This window comes from Trematomus bernacchii, unplaced genomic scaffold (assembly GCF_902827165.1).
Source record: "Trematomus bernacchii unplaced genomic scaffold, fTreBer1.1, whole genome shotgun sequence".
Taxonomy (NCBI): Eukaryota; Metazoa; Chordata; class Actinopteri; order Perciformes; family Nototheniidae; genus Trematomus; species Trematomus bernacchii.
This window is the reverse complement of record NW_022987778.1, coordinates 879063-905764: the sequence shown is the minus strand read 5'-3', so window position 1 is coordinate 905764 and position 26702 is coordinate 879063. Positions and strand designations below refer to the sequence as shown.

General features: G+C 41.1%; 2 protein-coding genes across 2 annotated transcripts in view; one reads left to right on the top strand and one right to left on the bottom strand.

Annotated features, from left to right (window-relative positions):
* Nucleotides 1-12334, top strand: part of eif4g2b (eukaryotic translation initiation factor 4, gamma 2b) — a 150686-nt gene extending 138352 nt beyond the window's left edge. The window contains exons 11-21 of the mRNA XM_034149102.1: nucleotides 909-1050; nucleotides 1519-1682; nucleotides 1799-1912; nucleotides 2110-2238; nucleotides 2730-2834; nucleotides 4287-4502; nucleotides 6212-6470; nucleotides 8240-8444; nucleotides 9205-9413; nucleotides 10589-10710; nucleotides 11037-12334. Of these exons, the coding sequence (XP_034004993.1) occupies nucleotides 909-1050; nucleotides 1519-1682; nucleotides 1799-1912; nucleotides 2110-2238; nucleotides 2730-2834; nucleotides 4287-4502; nucleotides 6212-6470; nucleotides 8240-8444; nucleotides 9205-9413; nucleotides 10589-10710; nucleotides 11037-11102 (1731 nt within the window). The 3' untranslated portion in view covers nucleotides 11103-12334. The remainder of the gene's footprint in view (nucleotides 1-908; nucleotides 1051-1518; nucleotides 1683-1798; nucleotides 1913-2109; nucleotides 2239-2729; nucleotides 2835-4286; nucleotides 4503-6211; nucleotides 6471-8239; nucleotides 8445-9204; nucleotides 9414-10588; nucleotides 10711-11036) is intronic.
* Nucleotides 12335-13372: 1038 nt separating this feature from the next.
* Nucleotides 13373-25467, bottom strand: LOC117497220 (trichohyalin). The gene is made up of 9 exons (XM_034149101.1): nucleotides 25207-25467; nucleotides 24829-24867; nucleotides 19959-20099; nucleotides 18347-18547; nucleotides 17436-17623; nucleotides 16543-16756; nucleotides 15927-16025; nucleotides 15773-15840; nucleotides 13373-13989 (listed from the first exon to the last, which is right to left on the bottom strand). Exons 1-9 carry the CDS (start codon nucleotides 25465-25467, stop codon nucleotides 13824-13826), a joined length of 1377 nt encoding a protein of 458 aa, XP_034004992.1. The 3' UTR covers nucleotides 13373-13823.
* Between the last annotated feature and the right edge of the window lie 1235 nt (nucleotides 25468-26702).

The window sequence follows — 26702 nt, the reverse complement described above, 5'->3', positions numbered from 1 at the left end:
ATGCTTAGCAGGAAATTAAAAACGGTTCACTTGCTAACTCTGCCCATTTTATGTAGACACGTGTGTGTTTTCACCTCCTTTTTTACAAAAGCTCAACAATTAGCTCCTGGGTTTTGCTGATGTTAAGCAGTAGGTTGTTATCTGAGCATCACTCAGCAATATTGTTGCTAAGAAGCCAAGATTGAGGCACTTGAGGTTCTAAAAGGCTCCTAAAAATAAACGTATTAAAACCCGCTCTCTTTAACAATGAGCTACTTTCTCCACATCAGCAATTAACATATTGTGGGATCCATTTAATTTATAGCGCTTTTAAAACAAACAAAGCTTTACAACAAACACCATTGAGCCAAACGATAACTCAGGGCTTAAAGGCATTCACACATTCACACGTACACAGGTGAAGAAGCATTCATGCGTACAGATCAGTCTATGGTACAGATGCAAATCGTGTAAAGAATCACCCAGAAAGTGGTTAAAGGCAGAGTCAGTTTAAGGAGTCATTTGATTTCGCTTTTCTTATTTCTTTAGGGGGGCTATTCCAGAGTCTTGATGCAGCTACTTACACAAATATATATTTTCTTCAACTGTTTGAGAGTTACACTTTTCTAATACAGCTCTTGGCCAGCACATGGCTTTAAACAAAAACAATGTTAGGGAAATCAATATCTCAAAGGGGTATAATGTACTTTTTTAAAAAAATATATGTGCATGAATGTCTGGCCGCTGCATTTTGTACCAGGTGTAGGAAAGTGTGTCAGAAAGAATATTGTTTTGACAAAAAACAAAAAGTAATAATTTTTCCGCGACGATAACAATCGTGTAGTTTGGTATGGAGTATGGAACTGCCTTGAGTTAATGTTGGATATTAAATGTAAGGACCCCTGCTTTTTTCTGTGTTTTCCTTTTAGGATTTGAGTGTTTTCATCCCAGCACCCATGTCTCAGGGGATGAGGATGGACTTCTTCCTGGAAAGCCCCTTCATGCCCAACAGAATGAAACTGGACAGGGAGACTCTCGGGGGATTGGCCGATATGTTTGGGCAGATGCCAGGTATGGACTTTCATTCATGACGTCTCGACTCAGGCTGCACGATTAATCACAATGTTATCGCAACATGGACTAGCGCAATATTATTCACAGGAAGTTAAATATTGGTGTAAGGCTGAATATGTGCTGCTGCAGAGAAGTCCTGGGAGACCAATTGAACTCTTCAGACTTAAGAGATTTCTTTTTGGTAGAAATATTCTTAGAAAAATCACACCATGATCATTTGTTGTCGCACAATCAATCTAAATAATTGTGTTGTTTTAATCGTACAGACAGCTTGTGAAGCCACATCATGTTTTCATTAACCTTTCATGCTTTCTGTATTGAATGTCATTTTTAGATGAACTAATTTTGAAGTTGTTGTGGTGCACAAGGATGACTGAAATGATACAAAATGGTTTGATTTGGTTTTATGTTCACCCTATAATGCTCGATTGTTTCTCCTGCTTGACCTCTCCTCTGTGTGCCCAGGCGGTGGGATTGGAACTGGCCCTGGGGTTATTCAGGATCGGTACTCGCCCACCATGGGACGCCATCGCACCAACCCGCTCTTCAACGGCCACAGTGGCCACATCGCCCCCGCGCCACAGTCACAGTTCGACGTGGGGCAAAAGTCTTTCGTTAAGTCCAACCAGGTAATCCTGCTGCCACATTTGAATATTATTCAGACTGACAGTGATGGATGCTTCACTGCAAATCCTGAGGTCAAAGATAAATAAAGTTATTCACTATTACGTGTGACTTTCAACAGGTTCAGAACCAGCATTTCCTCAACCAGAACCAGAACCACCTGGCCCAGCAGCAAGTCCAGTCCAAGGACATGCCTCCACGATTCAGCAAGAAAGGACAGCTCAATGCAGACGAGGTAACTACACGTTGTTGTAGTTGGGTTACAGGATATGGACAAAGAAGAAACATCCATTGATGACGACTATGACATGAGGGCTTGGATGTAGCTCTTGGGCAGATTTTTTTGTTTACCAATAAATAAACGGATGACATGCGAGTGCACGACTAATCGTATTGTATGCCTTGTGTTTATGCCGTCTGCTGGTGTCTCAGATCAGCCTCAGACCTGCTCAGTCATTCCTCCTCATCAAGAACCAGGTACCCAAACTCCAGCTTCAGATCCCCACCATGATGCCTCCCAGCGCCCAGCCCCCCCGCACTCAGACCCCCCCTCTGGGACAGGTAGGAGACCGTCTCATCTCAGTTTAGATCATTTTTAAGATGCACCACAGTTCCTACAGATCCTAAACATTTAAAAAGGTATTGAATGCATTTATTTTGAATTTAAAAAATCACACTCCTTTTTTAAAAGCTGTGAAAATATTAAAGTACAAATTAATTTTTTTTTTTTTAATATACTTTGCATTTCTTGTGTTGCATTATCAATAAAATGTACCTTTAAAAAAGGTTAAATAATTGATCAAAAATGTCGATCCGGAGAAATGTGTCTGCATTACAAATAAAAACTTGAAATCTTGAGTCTAACATGCCTTAAGTTGTAGGAAAAGGGTAGTTAACATTTAAAGAATACAAAAAACATTCAAAGAAAACATTAAAAGTGTTAAAGATTAGCGTGGGAGAGAAGTAAAGAAGCCTGGCCACACCGAATCATCAGTAAACGTTTCTTGGTGCTGTATCTAAGATAATAATCACATGACCTTTTTGTTCCTCAGCCCCCACAGCTCGGCCTGAAGACCAACCCTCCGCCCATCCAAGAGAAACCTCAGAAGATCAACAAGAAACCCCCGCCTGCCAAGGAGGAACTGCTTAAAATGACGGTAGGGCAAATCAAATCCTCCACTGTTCACAGTCTAGAAATCCTGCAGTGTATAAACAATGGAAGATTGATCTATTCTTTTGATTAGGCATCGTTTTTTTTTGGAGTGTGTGTGATGTACAATACTGTAACATAGTTTTAATTTGTTACAAAAAAGGTAGAAAGACAAATCTAAAGAACAAAAAAATATGGAAACAAAATCAGTTAATGAAAAATGGTTGTCATTAAAAGTAACATTGCATACCCTAGACACTGCAATATTACTAACATACACCAGGGTTCCCACAGATCCTTAAAACATCTTAAAAGGAATTGCATAATTCATCAAAAAAAATTGGTATAATTGGAATAAAATGTCTTAAAGGGGACCTATCATGCAAAATGCAATTTCTGATGTCTTTTATACATAAAGATGTGTCCCCGGTGTATCAGGGAACTCAGAAATCAGCATCAGAAAATAAAACCCTCTCTTTTCCTCCGTACCCACATCTCTAAAAACGGGGCTACAACGGAGCTGATCCAGATTTGCGTCCGATATGACGTAATATCGGGAATGTGGGCCCACAGCCCTATCAGAAAGTTGCTACCAGAAACAATGCCGGACTGTTTTGGACGTAATATGGTCGGTGTTTACATTAGCATCGCTAACACTCAGAGCTAACCTGTACTGGAGAGCATGTGTGTGAAGAAGCAGGAAATAAAAAGGAACTCACCTTGTGGTATAACCGGCAAGAGAGAAAGCCTTTGAGCTCCATACTGTTTCAGAAATAATCCTTGATCTAATAATCCTTGCGTTTCATCACCGCAGCATTTTAGACAGTATCTGTCAGGTCCCACATGAGCCGCCATAAGCTCCGCCCCCTCTTATTTTCAGTTAAAAAAAAAAAGAAAACTTAATTTTTTTTATTCAGCCTTTATTTATACAGGTGAAACTCTCATTGAGACACAGGGTCTCACTCTCAAGAGAGACCTGTTTATACCCAGAATCAGCACTTTTGAAACAGGAAGTGAAATGGAGGGATATGAGGCATGGCTAGAATGGGTGATCTGTTTGGTATTTTGAGCAAAACACTTCATAGACATGTTTTTTATATTTTTTTTTATATATCTGAGACCTATGCTATTGCCTAAAAATAGCATGATAGGTGACCTTTAAATCAAACTCTTTATGCTCACACAAGAGAATACAAGAAACCATCATACTGACTGCACTGGTTGGTTTGAACATGTTTTAACAAACCTTCCCAAATCCACCATACCATGTGACAAAAAGTTAATTAATGTAACGCTTTTTTTTATAAATACGATAAAGTAATTCAGATGATCTATATGGGATTATTTGCTGTTTATCTTTTAAAAGTACCACTAATGTGTCGCAGTTAAAAACAAAAAGAGTTTTAATATTGCATTTTTGATGATGCAACTGTCTAATTTCTGTGCATGTCCCCCTCAGGAGACGCTGGTGACTGAGTACCTGAACAGTAAGAACCTGACGGAGGCCGTGAGCAGCGCCAAAGAGATGAAAGCTCCGAAGCACTTCCTGCCGGAGATGCTGAGTAAGATCATCGTGTTTGCCCTGGACCGTCCCGACGAGGACAAAGAGCACGCCAGCACTCTGATCCACACGCTGCACTCAGAGGGCCTCGTCACCGCAGAGAACTTCATGCAGGTACATCCAGATCCTTCAGGTCAAACTACACTGTATACATTTAGTTAGAAAACATCAAAGAGTCACTCTATTAGTAGTTATTGCATCTAATCAAAGCCTGCACAATATCTTAAGAAATGCTTAAAAGAATGCTTCATTTTGACTTAAAAAAAACTAACTTTCTTTATTAAGTTAGAGAAGAATTGACATAAAGAAATAATATAACTAATATTACATTACATTTCATTTAGCTGACGCTTTTATCCAAAGCGACTTACAATAAGTGCATTCGACCAAGAAGATACAAACTAGAAGAAAACAGAATCATAAAAGTACATCAGGTTTCATAGAGCCAAAACATTTCAAGTGCTACTCAACTGGCTTTAGATAAGCCAGTCCTTTGTTAGTAATTCTTTGTTAGTAATTCTATCGCTCGAAGTGGAGTCGAAAGAGATGAGTTTTCAGTCTGCGCCGGAAGATGTGTAAGCTTTCTGCTGTCCTGATGTCAATGGGGAGCTCATTCCACCATTTTGGAGCCAGGATAGCAAACCAACGTGTTTTTGCTGATGGGAACTTGGGTCCCCCTCGCAGTGCGGGTGCAGCAAGCCGTTTGGCTGATGCAGAGCGGAGTGCACGTGCTGGGGTGTATGGTTTAACCATGTCCTGGATGTAGGAAGGGCCAGATCCATTCGCAGCATGGTATGCAAGTACCAGTGTCTTGAAGTGGATTCTAGCAGTTACTGGAAGCCAGTGAAGGGAGCGGAGGAGCGGCGTGGTGTGGGAACATTTAGGAAGGTTGAAGACCAGACGAGCCGCTGCATTCTGGATGAGCTGCAGAGGTCGGATGGCACATGCAGGTAGACCAGCCAGGAGGGAGTTGCAGTAGTCTAGGCGTGAGATGACGAGAGCCTGGACCAGAACCTGCGTCGCTTTCTGGGTCAGATGGGGACGTATCCTCCTGATGTTGTAAAGAGTGTATCTGCAGCAGCGGGTTGTAGCAGCGATGTTTGCGGTGAAGGACAGGTTGTTGTTATCTAGGGTCACACCCAGATTCCTTGCAGTCCGAGTCGGGGAAACAACAGAGGGGCCCATGTTGATTGTTAGGTCAAGAGTGGGACAATCTTTTCCCGGAAGAAAAAGCAGTTCAGTCTTGTCAAGGTTGAACTTGAGGTGGTGAGCAGACATCCAGAGAGAGATGTCTGCTAGACAAGCAGAGATGCGTGCGACGACCTGGGTCTCTGAGCGGGGAAAAGACAGAATGAATTGGGTGTCGTCAGCGAAGCAGTGGTATGAAAAACCATGCGGGCTAATGACTGATCTGAGCGAGTTTGTGTACAAAGAGAAGATGGTAATTAGAAATGAATAAATTAAATATAAATGTATTTACAGATGTGTAAACGGTATATAAATGTGACAATATTTCAGTTTGTGCTTTCCAGATAAAAGCTGCAAATAACAAATTATCTAAAATAAGCGAATAATGTGGTTTGTCTGATTTAAATTGCAGATGATCTGCTGGTAGCTGTAATTAATTGTATCATATGTGTGACTGATTAGCCCATATGGTGACTAGGGCTGCACGATTTGAAAATAAATAACTCATTTGATTATTTTCCCTAATATTTAGAATACAATTTAGGGGAGATTGATAGTTTTTTTTAAACCATTATAAACCATTTATTCATTTATTTTTGATATTTTCTCATGCTGTGTCCTGTCCTCTGGTGCAGGCCTTCCTCAGCGTCCTGGACCAGTGCCCTAAGATCGAGCAGGACGTCCCGCTGGTGAAGTCCTTCCTGGCCCAGTTTGCGGCGCGGGCCGTCATGGCGGAGCTGGTGAGCGTGGCGGAGCTGGCCCACCCGCTGGAGAACGGCACGCACTTCCCCCTCTTCCTGCTCTGCCTGCAGCAGACCACCAAGCTGAAGGACCGAGAGTGGCTCACCGACATCTTCCAGCAGAGCAAGGTCAACATGCAGAAGATGCTCCCAGGTACTGATCCACACTGTTCACACCTCTCTGCCCTAATGCATCCTGTTAGGAAAATATCACTCGTCCCCGGCTTGAGCTTCAATCTCAGGATCCATGTATTTCTGATCCTCTCCAGAATTGAAGTAGTCATCACATACAGAGCATCAACTAGTTCCTGAACAGTGTCCTTCACATGCTGATATCCAAGAGTGGGAGTTACACAGTCACAAGATGGAGGAATAGAAAGCAGTATTCAATGTTTACTTCAGATTAGCTCCACGTCAGAAATGATCATGCTTGTCATATGTCTATCTCCATAGAGGCTGAATCATCATGTTAATCACATAGCTATCATATGCCTAAAACAGTCCTGATGCTCTTCTAGGTAATCATACATCCTGTCATGTACACAGCTACAGTTGGGATACCTTTGTTATCATGTTACTCTGATATTGGAAGAGTACATTCAGTATTTTCACAACACATCACAACAGGGAAATTCATTTCTTATTTCATAGTTATTTGTATCTTTGATTTCATCTGTAATTGTATTAATCTGTGTGAAGCTGTCCTGTTTTTCATCCTCACCCTGTTGCTGTTAAACTACTGAACTTCCCCGCGGGGATTAATAAAGGTCCATCTTATCTTATCTTAGATGTGACCTTTCACTAATCATAATCCACATTAGCACTAGCATCAGCATTGGCTTTTCTACCTGGGGTCATACGCACATTCAATTCACATGTAAGCGTCTTTGAGTTTTTATATAAGTGTCATGTATTATTATTATTACGTGTGTTTTAAACAGTTCAAAATATACAAGTACACTCATTAGGGCTGCACGATATTGGAAAAAACTGACATTGCAATATTTTCCCCCTGCGATATGAAAAAAATACAGGAATTGAAGAAAAGACAGTTTTTTTTGTCCGCAAACCATCCTTTCTTGAACTTTAATGCTATACAATTGGTATTTTTCTAACTATATTTAACCGGATGAAGGATTTTAGTCACGGACGTCTGGATCTTAAGTTATCAGAGCAACAAGCTGAGCTAGCTCGGTTAGCAGCGCCGAACTGCCCTGGAGAAACACATGAAACTACTTTATTCACTGTTTTTACCTTTGATCACCGCGTCCGGTTGCTTTGGAGATTTGATTGTGATTGGTGGTTTGCTGTCACTCACGTACCCCTGACATGAGAGCCGTGCAAGTTTTCCTTTTGTAGCAAGCAGCAAAATAATTGTAACATGACGTGTTTGAGTTAATTTGCCTACTTAATATCGCACGTCCTAAATCAAAAAAATTGATGACGAGTAGCTTTAGAATATGGACACAGACACTAACCAGACAGTATTTACAATACATCTTAGTAACACAAACAGAGTTGGAGATAGTTAATGCTAACTTACAAGCTACATATATTTGAGACTGAACAAAACAAACGTGGGTATAAAATAGGTGAGATCTAACAAACACAGACACTTAACAATGTGAAATAATGGTTAGAATGACATGCATTTCAGAGTTAACTAAACTGAAGACAATTGTGTATTCAAACGAATGAAATAATTTTAAAAAAGCAATTCTCTTCCATGTGATATTTCTATTTCGACCCTTGTTAACATTTCGTTTTTTTTCACGGTAATTCCTATTTCCTAGTAAACAAACACACAGTTCAACTATAGTTTCTGAAATGAAGATGGTTTTATGTTTTTGACAAAAGTTTGAACTAATATTCTCTCAAACGACGTGCGCCTCTTCTGAAGCACTGATCCTTTTGTTCTGTCAGAAATCGATCAGAACAAAGACCGCATGCTGGAGATCCTGGAGGGGAAGGGCCTGAGCTTCCTGTTCCCGCTGCTGAAGCTGGAGAAGGAGCTGCTGAAGCAGATCCAGGCAGACCCCTCCCCTCAGTCCATCTACAAGTGGATCAAAGACAACATCTCGCCCAAGCTCCACACCGACAAAGGCTTTGTCAACATCCTCATGACCAGGTGAGCGAAGGACACCATTTTCAGTTAAACCATTCATTCATCATCAGTCATAGTATAAGTATGCCTAGGGGTGCAATTACGAACCACTATTTATAATATTGATTCATCCACCCTTATATTCTATATTACTGAAAAGGTCCACAAATGACAAGAACAACTTAAAATGTTTTCAAACCTTGGGTGATATTTTACATTTTTGTGATATTTGAAAATATTTTTTGGGGCAATTCTTTGAAACTACATTCAGTAAAAAAATATATTTAAATTGTTAAAAAATAAAGGGTACAAATCCTCATATTGCAGAGGCTTGGACCAGCACACATTTGTCCTTTTTGCTTGAATAGATGCTTTAATAACTAAATGACAGTCGGCAAGTTAATTAAAATTGCTTAATGATTTAATCATATTTTTGTACACAAAGGAATATACAGGAGTAGGTGAAGTCATATTTCCTGCAGAGGTCTATACATAAACATATGGGCAAAACCATGCATCATCTGTTTGTAACTTACATATATCAATATTCCAATTACTTGCATATAGACTATTCTGCACCATTTCTATTCTATTATTGTATTTACTTGCACTATTATCTGTTTTAATGTGTTGCACTGCTGGAGGAGCCTGTGACCTAAGATGTTCATTGTCATAACTAAACTGTAGCTACTGTGCCCATGACAATAAAAGCCTTGAATCTTGATCTGACATGTTGAGAAAGATTCCTAATGTAACCGTCCATCGTCCTGTGATGTCCCCCCAGTTTCCTGCAGTTCATCTCCCAGGAGCTGAGCGTGTCGGAGGCCGAGGAGCAGCTGGCGGCGCCCTCCAGAGACCTCCTGGAGCAGGAGAAGCAGCTGCTGCTCGCCTTCAAGCCCGTCATGCAGAAGTTCCTCCACGACCACACCGAGCTGCAGGTCAGCGCGCTCTACGCCCTGCAGGTGCACTGCAACGCCAGCGCCTTCCCCAAAGGTACAGACCCCCCCCCCCCCCCCCCCCCCAACAGCTCGGCCACTTCACTAGAGAGGATCAATGTAACCGCGTTATGGAAAGAGTTAGTTTAGAAACAGAATAGAATCCTTTATTGTCATTATACAGGTACAATGAGAAGAGTAAGTGCCATCAAAAATACAAAAAAAACAAACGAGAGACGTTACTTCAAGCGAGCATTCATACTTCACTATGCAGATAAAGATTGTAATACTTTTGTATGCATGCTTTAGGTAACATGACGCTGTCTTTGGCTCTGCTGTAACAATGTACATTTCCCCCCTGTGGGACTAATAAAGGTATCGTTCTTCATTCTATAGTTTGTCCACCAGAGGGCGCTGGCAGCAGCAACATGTCCACTCTGTAAGGAATTAGGTCATAAGGAAATAATCAAATGCTAATTTATTCATGTTAAATAATGGATTTCCCTGGTTTAAGTATTACAATTCAGGTATAAACCACAATTGAAGTATTTTTAAATATATATTGTGTGGGGGAAACTTCTGAAGCAATAGGAGTCAGGACTCAGAGACACGAGGAGAACTGGAGCTCTGATGGCAAACACTGACGGTTTATTTGGAGCTTCGGCCGGAGAATTCACGAGACATGTCACGGGCTACGAGTTCACCACACGGTTGAGATGCCACAATCAATTCTGAAGACCCCTCCTGTAGCTCCAGGTTCTAACTAGTTCAGAGTGTAATAATCAACCTTCTTCAATAGATAGACTAAACAGCTGAGGACACGGAATCACATTTGTTATCGCTTATGGCTCGGGGTCATCTACACCCCGAGAAGGATGTGTTCCAGGTGTCCCACAACAATAACTATCTCTGACCGAGAGTTGCCCGGTCATAAACTGGTAACATCAACAATATGCTAGGGCAGCCCCTCCTTATGGGAGATAGCGGCTGCTCAAGGCTGGTCAGCTGCGTCAGAGGGCGAAGGAGGACATGCAGGGCAAATTATTCCCCAACATATTGTAAGTGTAAAGGAGAGCAGCAATGTCTCAAACCAATATTTTTGATGCGCTACAAGTACTCTAATTGTTTTTATATTGAAAAACACTTACTAACAACAGCAAAGCTTTTATATGTGTTGCTAGAAGAACCATATTGTTTAAAAAAAATATTAAATAATGCCCCTTTCCCCCTCAGGCTTACTGCTACGCTACTTTGTCAACTTTTACGACATGGAGATCATCGAAGAAGAAGCCTTCCTCGCATGGAAAGAAGATATAAGTCAAGAATTCCCTGGAAAAGGGAAATCTTTATTCCAGGTACAGTGACGCCCTCACAGCGGGATCTGAGGGTTTCTCAAACATCTGCAGTAATTACTTTGACCTCATTTCCTCCACTGTTCACAACCACCATGTTACTTCTCCATCAGCAGCCAAACCCTTTCAAGCAATTATTTCATCTTTGATTGTTTTGAGAAATGTTTTTATTTTGGTAAAGAGACTTTTGATTACCTAGATGAGCGCTATATAAATGTAATATTACTTGAATACACTACTGCATTGTGTAGTACAATGTGCACATTTGTTTTCATGTACAGATACAATCATTATTGCCACTGATTTCTCCCTTGACGTCCATTCACCAGGTCAACCAGTGGCTCACCTGGCTGGAGACAGCGGAGGAGGAGGAGTCTGAGGACGAAGCAGACTGAAGAAACCCAAGAAGAAGAAGCATCATGGTGTAGAAGACCTCCCTGATTCATCAGTGCACTCGCCTTTCCTTTTTATTTGACCCCATTCTTCATGTAACCATTCCCACGTGGCACTTAGCGGCTTCTCTCTGGCATTGAATTCATGAAAGGGAAAGCTTGAGAACACCTGAGGAGCAGCATGTGTCGCCTATTGAGCTACATGAAATCTGAAGTGGCTCTACCATGTGTGTTTTCGTTCTTATTTCTCACATTATCGCATGTTTTTCCTTTACATTTAATTTGTAATAATTTGAACTTTCCCCCTGTAGGAAACTGATTTATTTATTTGTAATATTTCCCCCTTAATTAAATGAAATTAGTCGCTATTAACATCATACAGGCTGCAGACACAAGCTCTTATTTTCCACCGTATCGCATGTTTTTTCATTTACATTTATTTTTTAATTATCTGAACTTTCCCTCTGTAGGAAACTGCTTTATTTATATGTAGGTTTTCCCTATAGACAAATGAAATTAGTCAGTATAGTATTAACATCATACAGGCTGCCGATTGACCCGTACAGTGAACACTTAAGACTTTAGCCATTTAAGGAAGTATGTCTAATGTAAGAGTAGTATAAGCTGGAAAAAGCTTTCTGAATTAAGGTGTGTTTAGTCGACCGATGCTTACTAAAAAGCTGCTTTTTTTTGTTTTATTAAAAGTGCTCTTCGTAATGTTTCCCCTTCGTCATCTGTCGCTCTTCCGTTACATCTCATGTTTGTGCCGCCGTAACGTCTCAAAGTTGCCTGTGTTTCTACCTCTTAGTTAGATGGGCTTATGAAATGTACTAAGAAGAAGCCCGTGCAGATGATGAAGTATTTAATTAGTTCCTGGCCTGATAGCACAATAAATTCATTAAAATTCTTTCTGTGAAGCGTCACATGGTTTACAAATATTCATCTTTTTATTTGACTACTGTTCTTGCTAAAAAAGTGGCTTTCAGATTGTTTTGTCCAGAATTTGGAGTAGCAGTGTTTTTCATAATTTAGTAAACTTTTTGAGATAAATAATAACCCCCACTTCCATCACTGAAATAACAAGTTATATTAGTAAGAAACATTTACTTTTACCCAAGCATTAAAAGCCATGTATATGTCTGAGGCAATGAATTTGGATCATATTGCAAGGTATTCAACATTATTGTGCACTTCTATTGCTAAAATGTCAATAAAGTTCAATACATGAGCACCAAGGGTAGTTCTGACTTTTATTTACACAGCTTTTCGTTATATAATCAAACTCTAACACACTTTCACATCTACAAAATAATTCTTACTATATTTCAGTTAAAGGTAGAGTAGGTAAGAATGGAGAAACCAGCTCGAGTGCGCTAGAATTTGAAAGTACGCAGCAGAAAAAAATCTGCCCCTTCCTTCAGACTTCCTTACAGAGCCCCTCCTCCAACACACACGGACGCGCACATGACCAATGAGGGCACGAGATAAATTTGTGCACGAGATTGAAGGCTGACAGGCAGGTAGATCCCGACGCGAAGCCAAACTGTATACAGTTAAATCAAACTGACTTCTTTGTGCAGATGTGAGCGTACTTTACAACGGTCAATAAGTGCTTAACAGCGGTCTGTCTGTTCTGGATCAACAACGTGTCACGTGTTCTGAATTGACCAATCAGAATAGAGTATTCAACTAAACCATGTAATAAATACATTTAATTTACCTTCTTTTCCTGACTACACACTAAATAATTGACTCACACTTTCACGTCTGAACAAATGTAGCTGTAGCCTTACAGTTTCTATCAGACATCTCAAGAAATGTCAGTAAGCTTGTATTTGTTTTGTTTTTTAAGTTAAAGGGACCCTATTATGTTAATTGTCAGGTTCATATTAGCGCCTCTACTGTGACATGTATCCAGGGATTTTAGCATTTGCAGAACATTTACATGCACAAAAACCTGTAGAACACACTAGAGGAAAGGAAAAACCCCAAAAAGCAGAATAGGGCCTCTTTAAAAAATGTAATTGACCTTCTCTCCTTGACCACATTGACCACACCGCATGTGTGAAAAAGTGAAAACCAAGTTTGAATGCTGGTCTTTTCTTGTACAAAATGCTCCAAAAAGTACAAAAACATGCTTTTGGCTTAATGAGTTCTTGGATGTCACTAAACTTGAGTTTGTACATAGTTTAGTTACATAGGTCACAGATACAAATACATAATGTGTGTCTGTTACACTTTTATTAGTACAGATGATGAGAAGAATAGTTCATTTGTTCTGGTGTCAAAATAGGAACCATTGACACGTTTGAAGTTGTAAAGAGTATAAGAAGTAGAATTTGTAATGGTGTAATCAAGTATAAGAGCTGAAAAACTGTAGGGATCCAGAAGTAAACAAATGTAGTTACGGTCACTCATAGGAGTCATAGGTCACAGATACAAATACATAAAGTGTGTTTATTTTACACTTTTATTAGCACAGATGATAAGAATAGTAAACATTTTCTGGTGTCAAAAAAGGAACTATTGACACATTTTAAGTCGTAAAAAGTAAATAGAAGCATAATTTGTTTATGTAATCAAGTATAAGGGCTAAAGTCAGCACTGTTTTATTTAGTTTTACTCCTGTGTTTTCTATAAAGCGACCTTGGGTCCCCTGAAAGGCGCTCTATACATTTAAGTTATTATTAAAAAAAACTGTGGTTTTGACATAACTACTTTGAACTACTCCTGGTCTGTGGGGATCCAGAAGTAGTCGACCACCTTCCTGCTCCGTCGGGGGTGGGGGGCAGAGTCGGATCTCTCTGCTCCTCCGAAGGCCGGCAGCTCGTCAAAGTGACCCGGACCGTGATCCCTCCCTGTGAGCGGGGCCGAGACCCTCAACAGAGTCCTGGGGAAAGATACTTTAAAGGTCACCTATTATGCAAAATCCACTTCTTCATGTCTCTTCTACATCAACATGTGTCCCCTCTAAAGACTAAAAAGAGACTCTGAAAGTTTCAGGAAAAAAGATTCTCTCTCTTTTTGTCCTGATCCATTTATATAAAACCTGTCTGAAAATGAGCTGATCAGATTTTGGCCACTTGATGATGTCATAACGATGTTTTGGCTTGTGTAACCATTAGCCAATCACCAACCAAGGTAACCCCCCCCCCCACCTTATCACCTGAATCTCCTCTTATGCGGCTTTCACACCAGCGCTTTTCCCTTTCTAGCTCCTAGCGAGAGCTTTTCTGGTTCAGCTCCGGTTTCCCTTTTCAGCTCCCGCTCTGTTCACACTGCCCAGAGCTGCCGCTGCTGCGTCATGACGTCACAGTTTACGTCGCTGATTTTCTCCCCAACGGAGCTCACAACAACAACGGGCCGGGGACTGCGTCGGGTCGATGATCGTGTTGCTTTTAATCATACGAAGCCAGATTAAATTAAATAACGACTTCTCCAACCTTATACTTTTCTCCAGAGTGCCGTGGTTCATTGTTTATTAATGTGTTTCAGCGGCATTTACCGACCGCTGCAGTGCTGCTGCTCTTCCACGGGAGTTTATTCTCCCGTTAGCTCCGGGTTAGCTCACACGGCTCTAAAGTATTCACTGTCTGACTGTCACACAAGCAGCTGATACATATCCCCAGTTCCCCTTAAGTGAATGTGTGTCAGTCTGAATTGACGCTGTTTGGCATCACAACGCTGTTATGAAAGTTTCTCTGGTATAACATGGGTGATGTTAGCATAGCAACCGAAGCTAAACTGACTACTTGCTAAGCCGTTTTATACAGGCACTTTTTACCGGCGTATTTTTCATTATGATTCTACTTGTGATAGTCGGACATGACAACCTGTACAGCCCATGTATCTCCACAATGATCAATAACAGTGAACGGATGGTCAAAGTAAGGTTTCCTGCACGCCTCGACGTAAGAGACGCCGCGTCATAGCTCCGAAGCTCTTGCCTCTGGACCGACAATTTTTTGGAGCTGGAAGTGAACCGCATTCCGGAGCTATGACGCGCCGCCGCTGCGGTGTGAACAGGAAAAACCGGCGCTTTTCAGGCTCTAGCTCCGAGCAGGAGCTGGAAAAGCGCCGGTGTGAAAGGGGCACTAGAGCACCATTGTGTTCTTTTTAACCAAATCTCTCTCAGAGGGGCGTGGGGAGGGGCTCCTTATTTTCATCTAAAGTAACAGACAGAGAATCAGCACTTTGGAAACAGGGCTGAAACAGAGGGGATTATGGGATGCTGCAATGATCTGTTTGGTGTTTGGAGCCAAACACTTCAGAGACATGTTTTGTATATATCTGAGACCTATAATATATTGATGAAAAACAGTATAATAGGGGACCTTTAAAATAAGTGAGTTATTTATTGGTGACTGAGAACTTTTACAATTTGTTTTTCTGCAAGTCTTTTGCCAGTATTAGTATAGAAAAATCCATATCTCCCTCTTATTTTGGCAGGTTTCGTGCTTTTTTAAATAATGTGAGGGCTTCAATAAAATGTAAGACCATTGTTTTTTTTATCTTTTAGGCTCATAAAATATTTGGATAATAAAAAATCCGAAAAGTGTTCTGTAATCTTAGAGAAATAGGATGTTTTTTTGGTTCACATCTAACTGATTTAACCTGAGAACATGTTGGGTGTAATGTGCAGTGTGAGCGCCCCCTGGTGGCCGCAGTGTTACCTGGATGAACTCCTCTCAGGCTCTTCAGGGCTGCACTCAGGTGTGGGGATGAACACAGGGTCTCCCTCCTGAGCAAAATCACATGACACAAGAACATTTAAAAACAAAACATGTTTGCTATATAACCTCATGGACACAGCTGGAGTCAACTCACCGTAAAACTTCTCGGAGCGCCGTCTTGATTTCTGAGAATTTTCACCCTCTGATTGCTCTCTGTCATGCAGAGGAAGTAACTCTTGATGTTGGCCTGACACTGTTGGAAAACAAAGATACAAACATCTTCAGTAACCATCGACAAAACAAATGCATCATCAGTGTTACTGAAGCATGAACAACAAGAAAGGCGTTTCAATTCAAAGATTTAAAGATTAAAAGGCTTTTTTGTCATATGCTCAATAGCAACAGCATAGTTGGTAATGGAAATCTTAAAGAGGACATATGCTGCTCGTTTTCAGGTTCATATTTGTATTTTGTGCCTCTACAAAAACCTATATAAGGGACGTCTATTATCATCTGGCCGGGGACAACAGCTGGAATTAGCAATGTTGGCTGAAGCTGCCCCATTTACTGTTTTTTGTGACAGTTGATTAATGGGGACTGTCCACGACACTATAAACAAATCAACTAAACTAACATACAGGGAAACCCCAAAAAGCACAATAGGGCCTCTTTAAGTCCAAGCCTTCCTCTTACAGTGCAACATACTTAAGACATAGGGGAAATAAGGAAGTAGAATAGTGCGAGTAACAAAGTCATAGATGCTTCCTCACTGATTTGTTCTGCCTCAGAGCCTTCAGGTCCTCCTCAGCTCTGAACCTCTCGTTGATCTCCTGGTGTTTCTCCCTCCAGCGGAGACACTCGCTCGCCCTCTCCTGCCTCTCTTTCTCCGCCAGACGTCTCTCTGCCTCGGCCTCTCTCTGAGCCTGGTTGGCCTTTTTCCCTTCCTCCTCCGAGGCCACCGCTCTGCGTCTCGAGTCCATCTCTCTGGGAACACAAGGTATAAATACACACCCTAGGATACCTTAATTTGTACTACAGAACTGCAGAAAGACCGTTTTTAATTACTTAAAGGTCCCCTATTATACTGTTTTACATTAATATATTATAGGTCTCAGATATATACAAAACATGTCTCTGAAGTGTTTGGCTCCAAACACCAAACAGATCATTGCAGCATCCCATAATCCCCTCTGTTTCAGCCCTGTTTCAAAAGTGCTGATTCTCTGTCTGTTACTTTAGATGAAAATAAGGAGCCCCTCCCCACGCCCCTCTGAGAGAGATTTGGTTAAAAAGAACACAATGGTGCTCTAGGAGGAGATTCAGGTGATAAGGTGGGGGGGGGGGGGGTTACCTTGGTTGGTGATTGGCTAATGGTTATACAAGCCAAGAAATCGTTATGACATCACAAAGTGGCCAACATCTGATCAGCTCATTTTCAGACAGGTTTTTATATAAATGGATCAGGACAAAAAGAGAGAGAATCTTTCAGAATCTCTTTACACAGAGGGGACACATGTTGATGTAGAAAATATATGAAAAAGTGGATTTTGCATAATAGGTGACCTTTAAATCTCATCTTGTTAATGGGATGTCTTCTTGTTTTGAATATCCATATGGTTACACGATTCTATATGAAATGATTGCTCAAATGTCCCAGAATCACCTCTGTTTGATTTGTACATTTTCCTCCGTGACGTTCCTCAGCTTGTGTCGGAGCTCGTCTCGTTCTCCCTGTGTGCTCCGGTTCTCCTGCAGCAGAACCTGCTTCTCTCCAGAGACCCGGTCCAGCTTCAGCTGAGATTCAAAGTAACTCTTCTCAGTCAGAGCTGCTGAAAGCTGCAGGTCAGTGTGCTGCAGAGGGAGAAAAGACAGATACCAAATGATGAAAATGAGTCAATTAAGTCCACATGTTAACCTCTTGATCTGCAACTGCTGTGGAACGTTCCAGGTCAAACAGAAACACTCATTCTTGAATCGTGGCATGGAGTTAGTGTATTATCGGAGCTTCTGATATACAGTATATTCAGTAATTGCTGTTCCTATTATCTCCGTTCTGGCCCTAACAAGTTACATTGGAGCAGATTATAGACTTTGGTTAAATAATGACAGTATCTAAAAGATATATCTTGAGTTTGAAGTATGATTTTGGAAATATATGACTTAGAACTGTTAAAATACTTATGTAATGCAGTGTTTTTTAAATAACGTTTTAGATAATCGGCACCTTTTTGTGAATGAGTGTCTGACATCATGTTCACCTGTAGTGTGTGAGGCCGGTGATAGTTTTTAATTAGACAAAAAAAATTGGCGAAAAATTATATCGCCATTATTTTACACATTATTTTACAAAGTATTACATTATGAGATTGGGTTATTTGTAGTTTTAGATAAAGTTAAAATTAACCGTAGTTTATTGCTTAAAGGTCACCTATCATGCAAAATGCACTTGTTGATGTCTTTTATACACGTGTCCCTGGTGTGTCAGGGAACTCACAAAGTGTCAGAAAACAAAACCCTCTCTCTTTTCCTCCATACCCAAATCTCTAAAAACAGTGCAGATCAGCTGACTGATACCTCCTTCCTCAGCAGCTGTAGTTCCTCTCTCAAGCGGCTCCTCTCCCTCTCCGATGTCTCCTTGTCCCTCTGGCTCCCGAGGGCCCGAGCCTCGGCCAGGTTCCTCATCTTCTCCGCCTCGCCTCGGGAACCCTCCGCCTCGTCTGCAGCCTGAGAGCAGAGAGCCACCCTCTGCTGGCTGAGGTACAGCTTCTGCTTCAGCTGAGGGGGGCAGAGAAAGAGAGAGGGGGGGGGAGAAGGAGGAGAGAGAGAGGAGAGAGAGAGAGAGAGAGGAGAGAGAGAGAGAGGAGAGAGAGAGAGGAGAGAGAGAGAGAAGAGAGAGAGGGGGGGAGAAGGAGAGAGAGGAAGAGAGAGAGGAGAGAGAGAGAGAGAGAGAGAGAGAGAGAGAGAGAGAGAGAGAGAGAGAGAGAGAGAGAGAGATCAGAATCATTACCAGGTAGGTTGACACGTACGAGGAATTTGACTTGGTGTCGTTGTGCATACATAAAAGTAAAACAAACATAAAAAACACAGATAGAGAACTATTTTAAGAATTAATAAAAAATATAGTAAAATAATAGATTTTATAGATGAGATGAGAGATCGACCTTTATTAATCCCCGTGGGGAAATTCAGTAGTTTAACAGCAACAGGGGAAGAATGAAAAACAGCTTCACACAGATTAGAGATTAATACAATTCAAGATCAAATCAAAGATAAAAATAAAATGATATACAGTTAAGTAACTATAAAATAAGAAATTAATTCAAATGAACATATATAAATATTTGGGTCATATACATATGAGTTATATTTACATGTGTGAAAACAGTGTGTATACTGGAGTGAGTAATGCAGGAAACAGTAGAAGCTGCCTTCTAACTGTAACACGACTCCAACCTCTCGGAGTCAGAATGAGGGGCGGCAGGGAGGGAGTATGTGGTGTAATTGAATTGAAAATGAGTCATTTGTTTTAATATACAGCTTCACTCAAATAATACTTCTCTTTTTTTAATTAAAGGAGCTTGAGCATATTGTCCTCAGTGATTGTAATGTTTTGTTAAATGTCCGTTTCCTGTTTCTTAGATATTTGTTCCTGTTGATGTCCTTTATAGAGCTGCTGTGATGCAAGAAACATGAAAAACTAGATCTGACATTGAGGTCTGATTGTATTGTATAGTCCCGTATCGTTCCTTATCGTTCCGTATCGTTCCTTATCGTCCCGTATCGTTCCGTATCGTTCCTTATCGTCCCGTATCGTCCCGTATCGTTCCGTATCGTCCCTTATCGTTCCGTATCGTTCCGTATCGTCCCTTATCGTTCCGTATCGTTCCTTATCGTTCCGTATCGTTCCGTATCGTTCCTTATCGTTCCTTATCGTCCCGTATCGTCCCTTACTCGTTCCGTATCGTTCCTTATCGTTCCTTACTCGTCCCGTATCGTCCCGTATTGTTCCGTATCGTTCCTTATTGTTCCGTATCGTGCCGTATCGTTCCTTATCGTTTTGAATCGTTCCTTATCATTCTGAATCGTTCCGTATCGTTCCGTATCGTTCCGTATCGTTCTTTATCATGTGTGTGTGTGTGTGTGTGTGTGTGTGTGTGTGTGTGTGTGTGTGTGTGTGTGTATGTACCTCTTTGACCTGCGCCTGCAGCTCCTGGTTCAGGTTCCTCAGGTTCCTCATGGTCAGCTCGCTCTCGGTGCGCATCATGATCCGCTCCATGTGGATCTCGTTCGATAAGAACTTGTTTTCCTTCCTCAGATCCTCGCATTCCTGAGAAAAGATCACATCCAAACTGATTCATTCTTACAGAGAACTCACTCCAAACAAGTTCATTTGTGACCTTTGAAATAGCCGTTTAAGTATTTCTTGGTAGTTGAGACAGAACATTTTAACACAAGGTCCATTCAGTGCTTTTGGTTGCATTGTTTTCATCAGCAAATGGATTTTGTTTATTTAATTGAAATGCGGGTGTTTAATATTCAATTTTTCCCCCTCCCCAAATCAATTTAAAACTGGTCAATCTCCAATTTGTCATTACGTTCATGTCATATGATGGATAGTCCCAGAATGCATACGTATCATTTAAACTGGGGACTTTTGGAATACTTTTAAAAATGTCTTATTTTGTAAAATAATAATTTGTTAAAAATGTTTATTCTAAATATCTTGTTACTAAATGATGAAGATGCGTTGAAAAACAATATTTTCGCACAATAAGCCAGCAGACAATGCCATGTAAATATAGAAGAAACAAATTGGCTTTGGATAAAAAGGTATCATAAGCTCATAAAGAAAAAAAACCCTAGCCTACTAATTCTTAAATGACACCAAAATGCACCAATAAGTACATTTAACACAGAACAATTAGATACACCTTATTTATCTACCTCATAATAATACACCTTTTACATTTAAGAAAAAGCTGTTAATTTGAGGCTTTATATCCCAACATTTTTCAACACAAAATGACACCCTTGCAAGAAAAGCTCCTAAAAAAACTTAGTAGTGAGATTATTTTCTTAACTCTCTAAATAACTTCACATATTTTTAGTTTCAAAGCAGCATTAGGAAGTGAAGACTCACTCTGTACATTCAGACAGGCTTCATGTTCTCCACAGGAGGGAGCTGTTAGCTGTCAACTAGCTTTAGCTCCGACATTAATCGTAGCATTGAGGGCAAGCTCACGAATGAACTAACAAATCCAAGCATGTATTTCAACATGTGTTTTTCATGACGGGCTTTCATCACCTCATCTGCTTGAAGACGACCACATGTACACCAGCAGAAGTCTGAGAGGTGCTTCATATCACCAACACCACGGGCCAGACTCACTCACAACCGCTTTCACACCAACGCAACTCCGGTTCAAGCTCCGTGCTAGAGCTTTTCAGGTTCGGAACCGGTACTTCGGTTTAGCTCCGGCTCTTTTCACACCGCTCAGAGACCGACTGGTGCTGCCGCTGCTGCGTCATGACGTCACAGTTTACGTCGCTGATTTTCTCCCCAACGGAGCTCACCTCACAACAACAACGGGCCGGGGACTGCGTTGCTTTTAATCATACGAAGCCAGATTAAATTAAATAACGACTTCTCCAACCTTATACTTTTCTCCAGAGTGCCGTGGTTCATTGTTTATTAATGTGTTTCAGCGGCATTTACCGACCGCTGCAGTGCTGACTGCTCTTCAACGGGAGTGTATTCTCCCGTTAGCTCCGGGTTAGCTCACACGGCTCTAAAGTATTCACTGTCTGACTGTCACACAAGCAGCTGTTACATATCCCCAGTTCCCCTTAAGTGAATGTGTGTCAGTCTGAATTGACGCTGTTTGGTGTCAGTCTGAATTGACGCTGTTTGGCATCACAACGCTGTTATGAAAGTTTCTCTGGTATAACATGGGTGATGTTAGCATAGCAACCGAAGCTAAACTGACTACTTGCTAAGCCGTTTTATACAGGCACTTTTTACCGGCGTATTTTTCATTATGATTCTACTTGTGATAGTCGGACATGACAACCTGTGCAGCCCATGTATTGATTCCATCCGATAGCTGCTATAATAACAAACAAAACGTCTGCCTGCTCTCCACAATGATCAATAACAGCGAACGGATGGTCAAAGTAAGGTACAAATAAACAGAATCACACAAAGCCTGGTTAGTGTTGCCTGACTTTATAAAGCGTGTTTTTTTTTTACAAGTGTGTGGTTGCGTTCTAGTCACTTTGCTCAGCACTACTGCTGGTTACAACTTTTATTTGCCGTACTCGCCTTAACTGTTAGCTCAGGTTAATCTCGCCCCCCTCCGACGTAAGCGGTTCTTGCTTCTACACGGACAACTTTTTGGTGCTCGAAACGAACCGGATTCCGGAGCTTAGAGGCTGCTCCGCTGCGGTGTGAACAGGAAAACCCGGTGCTTTTCAAGCACCAGCACCGAACCGGCCCCGAAACACCGTTGGTGTGAATGGGGTAAAAATGGTGTCGTGCAAATGCGCAATGCCAAGTTCAGGAAAGACAAAAGAAGATGAAGTGATGGGGTAAACCTGAGTGTGTTTGATGGGAACGCTGCAGGTGCTCGGAGCGGAATGCACCTTTAGTGCAGCCAGCGTGCCCTTTTGTACTTATTAGACATTTCCAGGAGGCATATGTTTCAGAACAGAGGAGAAAGACTCCTGATTAACCCTTGAAATATAGAGTGGTGCAGGAATGATTCCTAAAACCCGGAAATTTGTTCGCATTTTACCACTTCCGAGGTCGCTCATCTCAAGATCTCAAGTCAACGGTTTTTCAAATGTGTTTTTGGTTAGAGGCCTGAAATGAGGTCTGTGTTGAACGCACGCTTAGGAGATTTTCATGTGGTATTATCCAACACAGTTTCACAGCATTTCGTGTTATAGTCACAAAATTAATCTATTGATTCGTGTTCACCAACACGATTTCGCCAGAACGATTTTAGAAGCAATGTATTTCTATTGGTAGTATGTTTCGTACCTGCACCAAATAATAACAAATAAGAAGGAAAAAAAGATGACGAAAAATACAGATTTCAGTATTCTGAGGCTCTGAGCCAGTTCTTTTCCTCGCGGACGGCAAAAGAACTCCGACATTATACAATTTAAAATAAAAGGGATAGGGTTAGCCTTAGGGTAAGATATTGAGTAAGAACATGTTTTTATGAACCACACAGCTTCTGGTCTTCCAAGACCCGACCGGACAAAAAGACGTGTTGCAGGCACGAAACATACTACCAATAGAAATACATTGCTTTTAAGCTGAACACGAATCAATAGATTAAATTAATTTCGTGACAATAACACGAAATGCCGTGAGACTGGGTTGTATTATACGACATAAAATGTGTCAGTAGATACTCCGCTGGTGAATGTCTTAAGCCTCTATGTGTCACTAAAACAGCTGTTGCTAACAAGTGAAGAAATGAGACTACTAACGTCATTACGCCGAACATTAGCTGCCGTTAGCTTAGCGGTGCTGACAGGAATCATGTGACCATGATGTAGTTTGTGTTTAGCCTAACGTTAGCATTTTACTTCTGCCAATTGCAGTTTTATAAAAGTTGTGTTAATATGTTGAGTTTGTCCTGTTGAACAAAATGTCTAAGTATCATAAATGTTTGTTTGCCACAGACTCTATCATCTGAAATATCCCCAAATCCAATGGAAAAATCCCATTGTCTTCTGTCCAATGCTAACTCCTGGGTTGGCCTAGATATATACGTCATCACTGCACCTCTCTATTATAAAGAGACAGAATCACAAGTCAGGATTGAGAAATTGAAAAATGAATTTAAACTGTTTCTAAAATGTCTAAATGATTTGAAGGCCGTTAGCGTTTCCGAGTTGTTTCAGTATCACACAAATAACTGGATAGCTTTTTCCATCCTCAGTCTAGCAACTTCTGACAATTCAACACACATCATTTTGTTTTCAACAGTTCATTTTGTTCTTTCACTGCCCGCCATTTCTACTACTAGCTATTGTTCCTGCAAATAACTTATATTGACGCTTTTTGGTAACTAAGGATAGATACCAATAGGAAAGTCATACCCTTCTTGTTTTGGAATAGCACTTGTTGAAGCAAATGTGCCGTATTCCACTTTCTGTCTCCCTTGTGAAACAAAAGTCGATGTTGATTCATTTTAAATTACATGGATGATATGTAAAGTACTTAATTTACATCACAGCCTGGGACTTAAGACTTTCATTGTGAAACCATAGCTATCATGCATCTTCAAATAAAGTTTTATTCCACAGGCCATTAATAATTCCTTATATTTATTATAGCGCTTTTTCCATGACCCAAAGCGCTTTACAGATACACATTACACATACATACATGTAACGGTCATGTACTGTGGACAATACCCACAGGAGCAAATTCAGGTGAAGTGTCTTGCCCAAGGACACAACGGCTTTACAGGCGCGGGTTTCGCCCCCTTGATCTGATGATCAATGCACAGCCCACTGCACCACACCGCCCATCTTCACACCTCAAAGTCATCAAGGCGCTTTACAAGTACACATTAGTATCATACATGTACTCTGGACAATACCCACAGGAGCAAATTCGGGTGAAGTGTCTTGCCCAAGGACACAACGGCCTGACGCAGTGGCGGCGGGAGCGGGTTTCGAACTGGAGTTCCCCAACGCCCCCTTGATCTGATGATCAAACGCACAGCCCGCTGCGCCACTCGACTGCGAAAACACCTGAACTTTTGAAAGAACATCCATAACATTCATCTGTTTGCAACTTATATCAATATTCCAATTACTTGTATATAGACTATTCTGCTCTATTTCTATTATATAATATTTTATTTTATTTACTTGTACTATTTTCTGTTTTATTGTGTTGCACTATTGGAGGAGCCTGTGACCTAAGATTTTCATTGTCATAACTATACTGTAGCTATATACACATGACAATAAAAGCCTTGAATCCTTGAATCCTTGAAAACCTTTGGATCCTTGTATCTCCACCTCCTTACCTTCCTCTTCCTCACCAGCTCTCCATGCAGGTGGTTGATCTGGAGGAAGGATCCGGTGGAGCTGACGGCATGATGTGTTTTGCTCAAAATACCAAACAGATCATGCATTTTAGACACCCATCATATCCCTCTGTTTTAGCCCTGTTAGAGAATTGCTGATCTGGGTCCTTAGCTTGAAAACAAATCTGGATCAGCTCAGAGGAAAAGAGAGAGGGTTTTATTTTCGGACGCTGCGTGAGTTCCCCGACACACCGGGGACACATATTTATGTATAAAAGACATCAAAAAGTGCATTTAGCATGATAGGTCCCCTTTAAGACTATCATTGTGAAACCTGGCTATCATGCATTTTGAATCTTTGTGTCTCCAGCTCCTTACCTTCCTCTTCCTCACCAGCTCTCCCTGCAGGTGGTTGATCTGGAGGAAGGATCCGGTGGAGCTCACGGCGCTGACGGGCCTCACCGCCCTCACCGGCCTGCGGATGGATCTGGAGTGACCTTTGACCTCTTCCCCCATCCCGTTCCCGAAGCGGCTGCCTCTGTTGAAGTTACTGCTGCTCATGGAGAAAGAAAGACGGTCGTCTAGCGATGACCTGCCGGCCGTCTGCAGGTCAGTGTGGGATTTGGCTCTGAGTGACATTTCAAAGCCAGGTCACTGCAGCTTTCTCACTTCGCCTGTAATTGTCTCGATGCTTCCAGCTTGAAGTTTGTGTTCAGACTGTGAGTGAAGGAAGTTCTCAGTTTCAAGAGTTCAACGGGTGGATCCTATCACCAAACTGAGCTTCATTTATTAATCATGAGGCAACATGAGAGGACGAACCTGAATGGGACACAGGTACAGGCTTTGTTGTGGTATGAGGGCGCTACAGTTTATGGTATTTATTCTACTGTATGGTACATCATTTTACATTTAGTTTTGTCTTGTTATATTTTATACATATTGGTCTTATTCCTCCATTGTACCTTCACCATTATGTCTCTGTTTGTACTTTATTACTTTACTAAATACCCATGCAAATGCGGTACAACGGCCAAAAACACTTCCATTAGTAGGAACACGCTGAACTTTCAAAAACTACTGTATGCAAATATAAAAATCACAAATGTGCTAAAACACATGCAAATGAAGACAAATCTTTACCAACGTTTTTCCTTTTGCAGCACTTTAATTGAACGCTGCGTATGTGTTATCAATTTGGTAAAGATGTGTCTTTATTTGCAAGTGTGTTGGCACATTTGTGTTTTTTGTTGTTGTTTTGTATTGGAAACTGCAGCGTGTTTCTGCTAATGGAAGTGTTTTGGGCCGTTGTAGCGTGTTGGCCACCGGAAACATGGGACTTGAAATGTGTCATTGCCAACACTAGGCTGTAACTATTGTGCACATGCAATAAATATTGAATCGATAAATATAAACACATTTTAATCTGAAATCTTCACATATTTAGTCTTGCCTCTCAACATTGGTTCAGAACCAGAGGTAAAACATTTGAAATAAAGGTCCTGACCTCCATAGCGGTTCTTCAGGTCTTCTCGTGTGAATAGAAATGTGGGGCAAAGGAAGGGGGGTTAGGTGGGAATGAGACTCTGGAGAATGCCTTAAAAACAAGACGTTTTGTTTTTACTTTTATGACAAAATTGGTATCACTATATAGATCAGATCAAAGATACAGACGATGTGTTCGAGACATTTCTTCACTATGACTGCTCTGCTGTGTGTAACGTGAGGAGAGCCAAGTCATTATTTAGTCGTTTGACTTTCAGGACCACCGCTCCCGTCCGGTCCCCCTCAGCGTCGGTTTCTTCTAATCATGACCACAATTGTTCCCTTAACTTCCCAAAGTAGTTTTGTGGCTAAACCTGACCAAAACGTAATAT

What these genes read in the sequence shown, in the direction of transcription:
- LOC117497220 (XM_034149101.1), bottom strand. Translation starts at nt 25,467, where the DNA reads ATGTCACTCAGAGCCAAATCCCACACTGACCTGCAGACGGCCGGCAGG. An exon ending in AGCTGGTGAGGAAGAGGAAG is followed by an intron (nt 24,868 to 25,206) that starts GTAAGGAGCTGG and finishes TCCTTCCTCCAG; the next exon opens with ATCAACCACCTGCATGGAGA. An exon ending in CCTGAGAGGAGTTCATCCAG is followed by an intron (nt 13,990 to 15,772) that starts GTAACACTGCGG and finishes ATCTTTCCCCAG; the next exon opens with GACTCTGTTGAGGGTCTCGG.